Source organism: Lissotriton helveticus, chromosome 3_1 (assembly GCF_964261635.1).
Source record: "Lissotriton helveticus chromosome 3_1, aLisHel1.1, whole genome shotgun sequence".
Taxonomy (NCBI): domain Eukaryota; kingdom Metazoa; phylum Chordata; class Amphibia; order Caudata; family Salamandridae; genus Lissotriton; species Lissotriton helveticus.
The window spans coordinates 1,816,850,991-1,816,865,990 of NC_136061.1; the positions used below are offsets into that span (position 1 = coordinate 1,816,850,991).

At 50.0% G+C, this 15,000-nt stretch overlaps 1 protein-coding gene across 1 annotated transcript in view; it reads right to left on the bottom strand.

Moving 5' to 3' along the window:
* TSPAN32 (tetraspanin 32) overlaps nt 1–15,000 on the bottom strand; it is a 526,327-nt gene that overhangs the window by 341,814 nt on the left and 169,513 nt on the right. The window contains exon 8 of the mRNA XM_078682734.1: nt 13,999–14,073. Within this exon, the coding sequence (XP_078538860.1) occupies nt 13,999–14,073 (75 nt within the window). The remainder of the gene's footprint in view (nt 1–13,998; nt 14,074–15,000) is intronic.

The following is a 15,000-nucleotide window of genomic DNA, read 5'->3' on the forward strand; positions in this document are numbered from 1 at the left end:
GAAGCCTGGCTCTAGATCAGCTCGAGGTCCTGCTGGAACCTTGAGCCAATAACAAGTTGAGCTTTCATGTGGCTTTTGCCTACCACTCACCCTTTATCCAGAATGTGGCGTTACAGCCAGAGCTGCTGATTTTGGATCTGGGGAAGCAGGTTCAATCCTCGTCCAAATTTCCTGTGCAAATCAATTAATTGCCAATAAACAATTAATATGGCCTTGTATAATGTATGTAGTGCTCATGTAAAGTAATCCAATACCTTGGGGTCGAGTTTGTGCTATATAAAAATTGCAGAAGTTCCAAGAGTGTACTGAAGAGTGGCTCAGAAGGTCCAATATTTATATCTTGTGCCACCCTTTAAAGTGGGGGAAACATCTAGTCCACCCCCAAATCTGATTCTGGAAAGTTCCTTCCTTCCCCTTTCTTTCCATGCCCAGACTCAAAGAGGTCTAGGATGACAAAAAGCTGGTGTCAGGTTCCTTTGTGAGAGTACTGAAAGAAGCCTTTTGAAATACAAGTGAGGCAGGGAACAGCTCTACCCACCTCATTTTGGCAGAATGGCCTCTCCCAGACACACCCATTTTCTATTGCTTTCTGTCTGGGCCCAATACTAATTTCTGAGGGGGGAGCAAATAACAGGCCCAACCTGCTATAATCTCCTAGAATGCCTCAGAAAGTTTAGGGAAAGAAATTTGGCAAACTTTCTAAAAAGTGGCATTTTAAAAATTGTGAGCTAAAATCCAGATTTTTAATTAAAGATGATTATAAATTATAATCCATTAGAGGTAAAACATAATATTTCTACTTGCTCCCAATCAAAAGGTAGCACTTATTAAATCAAATAAGGTAACCCAAGATTATCCTATGGGAGAGGTAGTAAAAACAAATGTTTACGTTTTCACTACTAGGACATGTAAAACGTAAAAACACATAGTCTGATTTTTAAAAACAATGCACCCTGGCCTAGGGGCGGTTTAGGGCTTACTTTAGGGGTGGCTTTTATGTATCAAAAAAGAAGGTTTAGATCTGGGAAAAAGTTTATTTTGTCACAAGGGCAGTTTGAAACCACACACGCGCTGCAATGGTAGGCATGAAACATGCTTTAAAAGGCTACTTAAGTGGGTGGCACAAAAAGTGCTCCAGGCTTACTAGTAGCATTTCATTTTCAGGCGCTGGGTACATGTATTACCACTTTAGTAGGGACTTATAGGTACACTAAATGTTTCATTTGGCGGTAAGTCACATTTACCATGTTTAAAGGAGAGAACACAAGCCCTTTAGCAGCGCTAAAGTGCACAGAGTCTTAAAAGGCGAGGGAAACGGGTTCAGAAAACAGGAGGTGTGAAGGCAAAACTTTGTGAGTGACCTTGCAGAAAGGGCTAGGTCCAACACTTTACATTACATCTGTCATGCCTCTTAGTTCACTAATGGTTCTGTTCGAAAACTATCACTTTTAATAAGTACTTCTGTGTGCTGTGCTATAATGTGACGTATTAGTTTCAAACCTTCCACATGTTAAAAAAAATACACTTTTTGTATTTTGAAGAGATTTTATCATATGTTACGTCATGTTGATCTATGATTTATATAGAAAACATTTTTTAGGGCTCAGGCGGTGCTCAGGCTCTAAAAGCCCAGTTAAACCTTTGGTTTGGCTCTTCCCCAAGCTCTCCCTATTAATTAGTTGGCTCGTGCACCTCTACTTTTCACTTAATTGCTTTTTTCCTCCTCTACCTCTCGCTTCACCGCTCTCTCTTCTGCCCTCTCATTCTTTTGCTCCATTACTTTTTCCTTATCCTCTCCCTCCCACCCCACTCTCTCTTTTTACATAATTCTCAAAGCCCCACTTGGTGTGTGCTAGAAGAGGGGATGGCCAGTGTATTGAGCTTTTACCTTTATATATTTATTTATAAAGTTTTATATAGCGCGAACAAGATCCCGAAGGATATCAGAGCGCTTTACAAAAAGATGGAAGGAAGATAAGTGCAATATCGACATCAACAAAAGCATAACAAACATGAATAATTACCGTACAAAAGGGTCAAAGGAGAATAATACAACAGCTAATATATAGCGTGCTAAGAAGGGGGCCAACGGTGAGGTACGGAAGAGTAGAATCAAATAAAGCTATTTTTCTTTGTGGAAATGCAAATAGCTAGCTGTGCTCACCGACACTTCCACTCGCACCCATGTGGGCTTTGAGAATGATGTGATAGTGCATACAAAGATGGCATGTAGGCTTCGTTCGGCTCGCATTTGGCGCGAGACCCACCGTGAACCTTGGGCTGAGCCACAGTTCTGCATGTGGCTCGAAATTTCATTGTCTCGTTCACAGGCTCATCTATTCACCGCATGCGCGCTAGCGGGTTTTCCCGCTGCTCGCTGGATTTTCAAAAAACCCGCGTTCCGTGACAAAGCCAGCTCGTCATGCGCGTAGCGCAGGTAACGCCCATGACGAGCTGGCTTTGTCGTCCGCGCTGAAGGGGTTAATAATACTTGCTTTCATGCCACTCTATCTCAAAAAACATTATCAAGGCCAAAAAGGCAAGGGAGTAACCAGTAAACATGTAATAAATGGCAAAATGCCATCCTTTCCCGCAGTCCTCAGGTCATTTTACAATCTCTCCTACCAGAACTTCTCATCACATCTCTCTGATCCTCATCATACATTCCAACTCCCCACAGACTCGTCAGACCCTCTCTGCCAGTGCCATCCTAATAGACTTTTAAAAAAAAGATAACCAAATATCACATTTACACACACAATGTGAGATTGTACAAAAGCAAAACACTGCCTTCTTTGTTTATCTTCTTTATTGCCATTTGCAGTTGTAGACCATGAAAGCTACATTTATTGTAATTATCCTTCCCAGCAGCATGAATTTAAGTTTAAAGTAATTTTATTTAATTTTTAAATAGTTTTAAAGCATGAACTAAGCCTCGTGGACGTAGGAATGTAGTGCAGCAATTTTAGAGTTGAAGCCCAGATTTTATGTATGTTTTGCACACTGACCATGTTGCCCCTGTGCTCACCAGGCACTCCGGCAAATGTTACTCACATTTCATAGTTTTCAGCAGCCAAGTGCGTGCTCAGTCAGTGCTGAAAGTCTATTTAAATGTGTTTTTATGGTTTTTGCCACTCTTCGAAGAGCATTCCTTTTGTGGGGGGATCTGCTTCCCTTTGAAGATGGTTGATAAATTTCACTTCTTCTAATGCCACCGGACAGGTTTTGTCCTTTTTAGGTCGAGCGTAGCGAAGGGACCTCGTGTATACTTTTAGTATACTTTGTAAATGTGGGAGGTGCACGCGCTGGGACAGGGGAGGTGCACGCGCTTTCCGTCGTGGCTCTCGGATTTGACCTCGTGAGCGCGCATGTGTGCGAGCGCGACTCTGCCATGCCTTTGGAAAACGAAACCTCTCTTTGGTAAACGAAACTTAAGAGCCGCGCGACGTGAGCTGTCTAGGTAGAAGCTCACGCGCGCGGCTCCGAGCTTTACACAGCAGCTACTCTGCCCGGACCAGGCCCATCGTCAAGCCCCCTCTGCGCCTCCTTTGAGGCCCTTCTTGTACGGGGGACTTTCTAAAGTGACCTTGTCAAGTGACTGACGCCTGTCAGCGCTCGTGTGAATGCCCACATTGAAGGCTAGCTCCTCTGTGACGTGTAAATTATTGATGGGCACTGCACAGGGGCCCGGCTCGCCCTGGCGGTGCCGGCCCGTGCAGTGTGCTGAAGGTGAGCGCAGGGACGGTGGACGGTTACACTTCCCGTGTAACCGGTTCGTCCCCGTTTGTCGAGATGTCTCAGCAGGGTGGAGCAGAGACTGCGCTGCCAGCAGCCGGGAGCTCCCTTCAGGGGAGCTCGGCGCACTCGCGAGCTCACCCTGTTATCCGTGACACACCCCGGGCAAGGGCAGGGGCAGCCCTGCTGTGCCAGGATCCTTATCTCCCGAGGAGGGCAGGGAGGGGCAGCTGGTGTCAGCAGGGGGAGGGCCGAGCAGGGAGGCCGCGGCTGCACCTAGGTGTCTGCTGAACCAGTCCGAGGAGGCACAGGCGCCGGATGTACACGGGGCACGCGCTGCTTTTATTTGACTTCACTTTTCGGACTTCTTTGTATGGATTTCATGGCATGGAAGCGGACGCCTGCTGGACACGTATTAAGAGGTAAGCGGCAGATGGCAGCGTTGTGGGGGCAAGAGGGGGGTCGCGCTGTTGTGGCTGTGACAGGCTTTAAAGCGCTGCTGAAGAAGTGCAGAGCACTCACAGCCGATGGGCACTTCGACCGTTCCCATTGTGCGGGGTCTGGAGCCACTTACTAACCTCGCGCCGTGAAGCCTATCTTCTAGGCGTGTTTTCGAGTGGTGTTACTAGCCTAGAATGCACCGATCAGGCTGACTTGCTTAGGGGCTCTCAATCATTTAGCACATTCCCGTTCTGTACCATGTGAAGGACACAGCAGTTGTGGGAATGTTCTGCGCGCCCGATGAATATTTTACAATAAAATACACTGAACATAATTTCACAAAAGTTCTTTAGAAAAGTATAAGCTATTGCCATTATAAATTACAATAACTTCTATTTAAGTATTAGTTATTTAAAAAAATTAAACGCCATTGTTATTTGTAATATCAATACTTCTAAGTCATGTAAATACAAAACATATTGCATTATAAATGCTATAGGTATCACATTTGCGAAAGTTGTAACTATTGGCATTGTAAATGACAAAGCTATTAATTTAGCTATTTAAAAAAAAAAAACATAAATAAAAACTTTGGCATTTACAATACCAATAGCTCAAACTTTCCTAATGCGAGACCTATTGCATTGCAAATGCTTGTTTCTTCCATATTCACGAAAGGGGAGCCAAATTTTGTTGTACTTTTCTGTCTTATTGGTTGTGTCCTTAGTCAGATTCCCCATTTCTTGTCTGGCAATTCTTGGGAAATATTATTTGTCAAGGCTTGATTTTCTCACTTCGCTGCTGATCTCTTGTGTGCTGTAAGAAGATTTTTTATTGACACTCACTATGGGAAGTGACTGTCAAAAGTGGAAAGAGAAAAATTCAGAAGACTTGGGTCACCCTATATTACGTTACCATATGCAGAGTACTTTACATTATGTTTTTAGGTTTGCGTTACATTGTCGGGTCCTGATTATTCCTTACCAGATATCTTCCAACTTCTAAACATCTAGCAGTTCCAAGTTCTCTCTCCCAGCTACCCTTGCGTTTGCAAGGTTGTGTACTTGATTTCCATTTCCATTCCAAGTCCTCTTAGTTTGCTGCATGTCTAGTTACTTCTTATGCCCGGCTCAGCCTTTCATCTGAAAAAGGCTCCCACACAGACTGCGTCAAAAACAGGCTTGCCTGTTAACCGTGCAGGGTGTTTGAACTGTTGGCTTTGGGAACTAGGACAAGGCAAAAAGCCCCCATCCGGGACCTCATTCATTTATTTTTTAAGATCAGCTCTAAATTAGGACTACATTCGGGTTTATGAGTATTTTTGTTGAACTTTAAGAATGACGATTTTTTTGTGTCTGTAACTGTGTAATTTATATATTTCTTTTGCGATTGACTTGTTCATTTTCTGTATGTGTGTTATGTGTTGCAATATATCCATGTTCCATTTTCATGGACTGCTTTATCACTAAATAATTGATTGAAAAGCGTAAAATAAATATTCGTTTTGCACATTGCTTTAATTGTATGTGTGGATCAATTAATGATTAATGCATGGCACCTGGAACTCCCTCCCGTCCGACCTGCGCCTGACCCAAGACCACCTCTCCTTCAGGAAGAAGCTCAAGACCTGGCTGTTCGAGCAGTAGCAGCACCCCCCCCAAGCGCCTTGAGACCCTCCGGGTAAGTAGTGCGCTCTATAAATGTCTTTGATTGATTGATTGATTGATTGATGGCAAGTGGGGGGCTTTTTTGTTTTCTTGCACCTTGGGCCTTAACAGGGTTAAGTCAGTCTGATGTAAGACCTTAAGACAAAGTTTAACCTTTTATATAACATGGGTGAAATGACCTGACCTGACCTGGTCAGACCCGGTCGCTCCTCCCGCCGCCGCTGCCAAGCCGAGTCTCCGCCCCTGTGTGGAGTGGCCCCCTGTCCCTGCCCGCTCTCTCGTGCCTGCTAAGGTTTGCCTGTTGCCATTCGTGTTTTGCCCGTGTTTTGTTGATTTTACCGTCGCTCCCCTGCCGCCTGTGCTCCCCAGAGTGTTCCCCTGCCCCTCCGCCTGTTGTTGCCCTTCTGCTTTGCCCCTTGTAATTTTGTACTTGTGCTCTGTGTCTCCATTGTAATTGTGTACTTTAGCTCCGTGTCTCCATTGTATTTTTGTATTTTCGCTCCGTGTCTCGTCTCAGCTGTTCCCCTGCCCCACCTCGCTCCCTGCCGCTGCTCCCCCGCGGCCCCACCCACGCCCCCTCCGCATCACCTCACCGCTCCCCCCCCCACTCGCCACCCCGCTCCCGCCTCTCAGCTGCCCCTCCCTCCCACTAAGTAGTATTTAAGCCTGGCCCTCGGGTTGAGAAGCTGTGACCTGACCTGACCTGGTCAGACCTGGTCGCTCCTCCCGCCGCCGCTGCCAAGCCGAGTCTCTGCCCCTGTGTGGAGTGGCCCCCTGTCCCTGCCCGCTCTCTCGTGCCTGCTAAGGTTTGCCTGTTGCCATTCGTGTTTTGCCCGTGTTTTTTTGATTTTACCGTCACTCCCCTGCCGCCTGTGCTCCCCAGAGTGTTCCCCTGCCCCTCCGCCTGTTGTTGCCCTTCTGCTGTGCCCATTGTAATTTTGTACTTGTGCTCCGTGTCTCCATTGTAATTGTGTACTTTAGCTCTGTGTCTCCATTGCATTTTTGTATTTTCGCTCCGTGTCTCGTCTCAGTTGTTCCCCTGCCCCACCCCGCTCCCTGCCGCTGCTCCCCCGTGGCCCCACCCATGCACCCTCCGCATCACCTCACCACTCCCCCCCCCCCACTCGCCACCCCGCTCCCGCCTCCCAGCTGCCCCTCCCTCCCACTAAGTAGTATTTAAGCCTGTCGCTCGGGCGAGGAGCTGTGACCTGACCTGACCTGGTCAGACCCCGTCGCTCCTCCCGCCGCCGCTGCCAAGCCGAGTCTCTGCCTCTGTGTGGAGTGGCCCCCTGTCCCTGCCCGCTCTCTCGTGCCTGCTAAGGTTTGCCTGTTGCCATTCGTGTTTTGCCCGTGTTTTGTTTATTTTACCGTCGCTCCCCTGCCGCCTGTGCTCCCCAGAGTGTTCCCCTGCCCCTCCGCCTGTTGTTGCCCTTCTGCTGTGCCCATTGTAATTTTGTACTTGCTCTCCGTGTCTCCATTGTAATTGTGTACTTTAGTTCCTTGTCTCCATTGTATTTTTGTATTTTCGCTCCGTGTCTCGTCTCAGTTGTTCCCCTGCCCCACCCCGCTCCCTGCCGCTGCTCCCCCATGGCCCCACCCACGCCCCCTCCGCATCACCTCACCGCTCCCCCCCCATTCGCCACCCCGCTCCCGCCTCCCAGCAGCCCCTCCCTCCCACTAAGTAGTATTTAAGCCTGGCGCTCGGGGCGAGGAGCTGTGACCTGACATGACCTGCTCAGACCCGGTCGCTCCTCCCGCCGCCGCTGCCAAGCCGAGACTCTGCCCCTGTGCGGAGTGGCCCCCTGTCCCTGCCCGCTGTCTTGTGCCTGCTAAGGTTTGCCTGTTGCCATTCGTGTTTTGCCCGTGTTTTGTTGATTTTACCGTCGCTCCCCTGCCGCCTGTGCTCCCCAGAGTGTTCCCCTGCCCCTCCGCCTGTTGTTGCACTTCTGCTGTGCCCATTGTAATTTTGTACTTGTGCTCCGTGTCTCCATTGTAATTGTGTACTTTAGCTCCGTGTCTCCATTGTATTTTTGTATTTTCGCTCCGTGTCTCGTCTCAGCTGTTCCCCTGCCCCACCCCGCTCCCTGCCGCTGCTCCCCGCCGCTGCTCCCCCGCCACCCCACCCGCGCCCCCTCCGCATCACATCACCGCTCCCCCCCCCACTCACCACCCCGCTCCCGCCTCCCAGCTGCCCCTCCCTCTCCCCTCCCCCGCCTGCCCCCCCACTCTCCATTTATGGCAGAGTGCATGCGTACGCGCAGCGTTGACGAGCAGTAGGCGCGCCGTTGGTGCACCAAAGGCAAGCCCGTCTGCGCCCGTCCGCACCTGGCCCGCGCCCAGCGCCAGGACCCCTGGCCCCCGACGGACCTACGACACCGCCACCCTCATCGCACTCAAACCCGACCGAACAAGAGCCTGCCACCGAGCCACCCCGAGACGCACCCACGGACCCTTCACCTGTCAAGCCTGCAAGTTCACCTGCCTCCGGACCTGCACCGTAGCCACCAAGCTGAACACCAACAACAGCCACCTCAAGTGCATCCTGCTCAACACCCGCTCCATCCACAGACACGCCATCGAACTTTGGAACCTGCTCGACCCAACCTCACCAGACGTCGCCTTCCTCACAGAAACCTGGATGAACGCCTCCTCCGCACCCGACATCGCCATCGCCATCCCAGACGGATATAAGATCATCCGGAGAGACCGCGTCAACCAGACTGGAGGAGGCATCGCCATCGTACACAAGAACACCATCCGCATCACGACCGACTCCAACGACACCTTCGCCGCCGCCGAGCACCTCCACTTCCAGATACACACCGACCCAAAGACGACCCTCAGAGGCACCCTCGTCTACAGACCCCCGGGACCACGTACACAATTCAGCAAAGACATCACGGACTTCATCAGCCCACACGCCCTCCGCTCCGCTGACTACATCCTCCTAGGGGACCTCAACTTCCACCTGGAGAACAACATGGACCGCAACACCGCCGCTCTGCTGGACAACCTCGCCAACCTCGGACTCAAGCAACTGGTCAACACCCCCACCCACTACGCCAGCCACACGCTTGACCCCGTCTTCTCATCCAGCAAGCACATCACCTTCAGCCACTCCACCGGACTCCACTGGACCGACCACAGCTGCGTCCACTTCAGCTTCAGAAGAACCACGACCCACCACCACCCGCAACAGGTTCCTCACAGGAGCTGGAGCAAGATCACCGCTGAGCAGCTCTCCACCTCCCTCAGCCAGAACCCACCCGCCAGCACAACGAACCCCAACCAACCCAACGAAGCAGCCCGCAACTTCACACAGGGGCTGACCGCCTGCGACGACGACCTCGCGCCACTAAAGAACCCTCCCAGCAGACCCAGAAGCAAGAAAGCCTCCTGGTTCACCGACGAACTCAAGGACTCCAAGAAACACTGCCGCACCCTCGAGAAAGCCTGGCTCCTCGACCAGACCACAGACAACATGACCGCCCTCAAACACGCCACCCGCAAGCACCACCAGCTTATCCGCACCACCAAGAAGAAATCACTGAAGGAACGACTGGACAACAACGCCCACGACAGCAAGGAACTCTTCGGCATCGTCAAGGAGTTCTCCAACCCCAGCACCGGCAATAATGACATCACTCCTTCACAAGATCTCTGCGTCTCTATCGCCTCGTTCTTCCACCGCAAGATCGCCGACATCCACAACAGCTTCAGCGCACCATCCACGCACCCAACCGTCGAACCAACGCCCCCCACCGCCACCCTTCACACCTGGACCACGGTGACCACCGAAGACACAGCCCGCACGATGAACACCATCCACTCCGGATCTCCAACCGACCCCTGCCCCCACCACGTCTTCAACAAGGCCGACTCCATCATCGCACCACAACTCCGGGAGGTCATCAACACCTCGTTCAACACCGCCACCTTCCCGGAGAGCTGGAAGCATGCCGAGCTCAACGCCCTATTGAAGAAACCAACAGCGGACCCCACCGAACTTCCGCCCCATCTCGCTCCTCCCTTTTCCTGCCAAAGTCATCGAGAAGACCGTCAACAGACAGCTTACAGCCTTCCTCGAGACGAACGGATCCCTCGACCCCTCGCAGTCCGGTTTCCGAGCCAACCACAGCACCGAGACCGCCCTCATCGCAGCCACCGACGACATCAGAACCCTGCTCGACAACGGGGAAACAGCGGCCCTCATCCTCCTGGACCTCTCTGCAGCGTTCGACACTGTCTGCCACCGCACCCTAGTTCAACGCCTCAGCAACATCGGTATCCAAGAGAAGGCACTGGATTGGATCATCTCGTTCCTCGCCGGAAGAACACAGAGAGTCCGCCTCCCCCCGTTTCGATCCGAGGCCACCGAAGTCATCTGCGGAGTACCGCAAGGATCATCACTCAGCCCCACCCTCTTCAACGTCTACATGAGACCTCTTGCAGCCATCGCACGCCAACACAATCTCAACATCATCTCCTACGCCGACGACACCCAACTGATCCTATCCCTCGCCAGAGACCCCGCCACCGCCAGAACGAGCCTACACGAAGGGATGAAAGACGTCGCCGAGTGGATGAAGAACAGCCGCCTGAAACTGAACTCAGACAAGACGGAAGTCCTCATTCTGGGACCATCGCCCTCCGCCTGGGACGACTCCTGGTGGCCCCCCGCCCTGGGCACCAATCCCAAGCCAACAGACCACGCACGCAACCTGGGCTTCATCCTGGACTCCTCCCTCTCGATGACCAGACAAGTCAACGCCGTCTCCTCATCATGCTTCAACACCCTACGCATGCTCCGCAAGATCTTCCGATGGATCCAGACCGAAACCAGGAAGACGGTCACCCAGGCACTCGTCACCAGCCGACTGGACTACGGAAACACCATCTACGCCGGAACCACAGCCAAGCTACAGAAAAGGCTCCAAAGCATCTAGAACGCCTCAGCCCGACTCATCCTGGACATCCCCCGACGCAGCCACGTCTCCGGCCACCTGAGGGACCTGCACTGGCTCCCCGTCAGCAAGAGGATCACGTTCAGGCTCCTCACCCACGCACACAAATCTCTCCACGACCTGGGCCACAAGTACCTCAACGACCGCCTGACCTTCTACACGCCCACCCGCCAGCTACGTTCTACAAGCCTCGCCGCCGTACCACGCATCCGAAGAGCCACCGCCGGAGGTAGATCCTTCTCCTACCTGGCGGCCAAGACATGGAACTCCCTCCCCATCCCTCTGCGGCTGACCCAGGACCATCTCGCCTTCAGGAGACAACTCAAGACCTGGCTGTTCGAGCAATAGCGGACCCCTCCCCCCAAGCGCCTTGAGACCCTGCCGGGTGAGTAGTGCGCTATAGAAATGTTATGATTGATTGATTGATTGATTGAAAAGACACCCATCTTGTAACTTAATTGCACAATGTAAAACCAGAAAATCTGAGTTCAATCCAAGCTTCCCTGCTTGAACAAATTGTGTAATCTAAGCCAATTACTGCTCTTATGTTTGATTTAACAGGATATACTGTTGCTTCATACATAATAATAATATAGGCCACCTGTAGGGTGCTCATGACAGCTAACTTTCCTCTTAATTCGCTAATGGCATTGTTGCCAGGCAATGAATGTTTCTAAATTCAAACTATGAGTTTTAAGAAGTAACACAACCTGACGTACTAAATATTACGAAGAGACCATTATATTTCACATGATGTTTGTTGCACATATCCCAGGCCAAACATTTTCATTGCTCGGCCCTTGCACAGGTGGGGCCACGTCAGGCCCTTGGTTCGGCTCTCCCTGTTCATTTTTCGGTCTCGCCCACCTCTAGATTTGCCCTGGGATCCTGGTTCAGAGTATGTGAGACCTACAGACTGTATCTGCTCCCCTCCTTTCTAATTGTGAACGAATCTGGTTTTAAATTAATCTTTACGTCGTTTGTGCAGCGGGCTCGCTGATGCTTCCGGTAGTCCGTGTACATTGTAATAAACTGCAACCGGAGGGCAGCAGCTCCACAGGAGTGAGGGGGGAGGGGTTCCGGCGGTCCCCGGGACCCGTGAGCCGCAGAGAGCATCCTTTTGGCTGATTGCAACATGGCGGATGAGGTAGTGTCGGGGTTATCCATCTTCTAATTGCCAGTGAGCGATGGCTCTCCTGTCTCCTCGTGGGCTGCAGAGGCCGCCGTCTCTCTGGGTTACCGTCAGGCAAAGGACGCATTACTCTGAGGGGGCAGAGACGAGGGCGAGCATTGCCTGCGTGACCCTCATATTAAAGCTCTCCAAAGTCTGGAAGCGAGCAGGCCTCGAGAGACAGCCCAAGACCGGCTCTGTCCACCCAGCTGCAGCACTCGGAGCGCGGAATAAGGTGCAACCCAGAGAAGGGCGCACTTACGCAGAAACAGCTATGCAGCCGATGAGATAGCTCAGCAGGTTACTGCATCTGTGGCACGTACCCGTGTGAAGGAGAAAGGTTCGGGGTTCATTGCATCACAGCTTAAAATGGGTGGTTGCACCATTCTCAATAAGACAGTCAATATGTCGGAGCGTTAGTCAGGGCTCAGGAAAGCATGTGATTAAATGTACATATGTATGTTGTATTAGTATAATGCAACCACAGCTGGGGAGCAATGAAATGCTGAACAGCAGGAGATCAATGAGATGCATTTTACGATCATTTATAAAGAGATAATAAATAACTCGGTTCCTACTGTTGCAGAGTTAAAAATATCCAAAATTAGCTGGGGAGATAAAGGTACAAAGTGTGAAGGTACACAGCTATAACGAGTGCAGCTGGTGAAGTAGCATGTTGTATATGTGCTTGAGGGCGAGAGCGTGTTTATGTGAGAGAGACTGTGTGTGAGCATGTGTTTATGTGTGAGTGAGTTCAGTGAGGAGTAGTGGGTGAGAATGTGTGAGATTGCAAGTCAATAAGTATGCGTGAGTGAGTATCCAGTGACAGAGGCTAAAAGTGACTGCAAGTGATTGAGAATGAATAAGAATTCTTGCCGATCCTGGGAAGAGCCGCCATCTTTAAGGTGATCACTCTTGCTAAACTGCTATATTGCCTCCATAATACAGATCAAGCGAATGCAGAGGACATGTTCAATAAAAGAGAGGTACGGCTGCTGCTATGGGATGACATACACCCCAGGGTGGGGCTGCGGATGGCTGAGTGGAATTCCTACAATGGGGGAATATCCCCGCAGGATATTCGGGCCTATTAATGGGCCGCACATCAGCTACCTATTAATCAGTTGCGGCTCGCACAGGTAAGGGGGGGGGGGTTGTGAAATTCGACATGCAACGGGATAGTCAAAAGTAAATAGGCTCAGGCGAAATAAATACAAATTACTCACCACATGAGGCATCGGTACTGAAGCCTTTAGGCTCGCCAAGCAAGAGCAGCTTAGACGAGGTGAGCTGTTCCAAGGGCTTGACGTGCATCAAGCGCCTTGAAAGGAGGTGTGTGGTTGAGAAGGATGTACATGATTCATTTGGTGTTGTGCAACCTAGCCCTGTCACAAACCAAATAAAGGGAGGAATAGTGGGGGCTGTATTGATGTGCAGATTGTCTAACCGGGGGCCCGGTTTTTAGATATATAATGAGATCCAAAACAAAATGTATGCAAATATTATCCTAAAAATTGTGAGGGAGTATAGTAACTACCCAGACACACACTCTTTGTCTCTCTTCTGGATATGTTTAAAGAATCAGGCCTGCATCCTTTTGTTTTTGTGTGGCACAGGACACCACCTAAGTGACATGCAAAAATCCTTAAAATGCATGTTGGAACACTTGACTACATAACACAGGTTTTTGTCTATTGAAATGAACCTTTGGCACATCTGTATGTTAATTAGTCTTGTGGTGGTACATCTGCCTCCAATCACCGCTGTCCCAATAAGACAGTATATCTAGGCTTGACACATGGGGGGTAAGAAGTTTAAGTAACACATGAAACGTTTTCCCTCCACCCCACTCCCTCCCCATTTCTCCCCTCATCCGAAATTGTAGGTCTCACCTAAAAGGTTACAATTATCTCCTCGAGAGCGCTTACCCCACTCTCTTAATGCTTTTTCTAAATGCAGACTGTGCATTTTCCCTCTTGGGGTAGAAGGGGCTCCATTGGGAACGTGCCCTTGTACTCACCTCACTGCCACGTTCCTGCTTCCAAAGTGCGGCCTGTACCACCACACAAAATGCCAGAGCAAAACACAGGAACCCCTGAGAAGGAAGAGACCACAATACAGTAAGTGAAAACTGGAAGGGCTGAAGACCGTGCCAGGCCAGAGTTGCTGTTGCCCTATAACAGCTTCCTCTTTCCTGTGCACGCATACAGTAGCACACACTAACATTTGAAAACCAACATGTTATTTAACATATATTATGCATCATTAGCTGGTACCCTCCACAAAAATACATTTAACAAGGTACATGCAGACTTCATAGATACAATTTATAGACATAATAAGATATCTATGCATGTATGTATGTATGTATGTATGTATGTATGTGTGGGAACTTTTTTCAGATGCCGCGGGCCAGTAGAGTCCCAGGGATTAACCTCAAACTGAGCACCGAGTACACCCTGTAGCACTTAATGCTAAGGATAGTGAAGTTTAGCAGTCTAAGGCTTACTCAAGTTGGTGGTGCAGGGTAGAGAATCAGAAACACTCAAGTTCACCAATACAAACCAATAGTTCAATGTCTTGTCATTGTTTGTTCTTGAAAATTATAAGTATTTTGCATTAGAACACACAACACAATACAGTACATAATACAGTACATAACATCTTAGTGGCAGCAAATTATACTGGTTAGTACAACTACTTTTCAGCAATCTTGAGGGAGGGAGGCAGCCTATGATGCTCCTGGGGGACAACTTCCTTGGGTATATTTGTGCAATGGTCCTTTTTTCAGTCATTGTGGGGGCCTCATAAGGGTTTGGTAGCTGAAGTCTTTAGAGCAGGTGTCGCCAACCTTTTCTGTAACAAGAGCTACTTATGTTCAATGAAAATCATTCCGAGCTACTAATACTAGTGATGTAAAAGTGAACCCTCAATCCGAGAGTGTCAGCAGTGATCACACAGGTACATTAGGCAGGGTTTCCATCAATAATGTCAAAAAGGTTTGAACTGAAATATTACATGG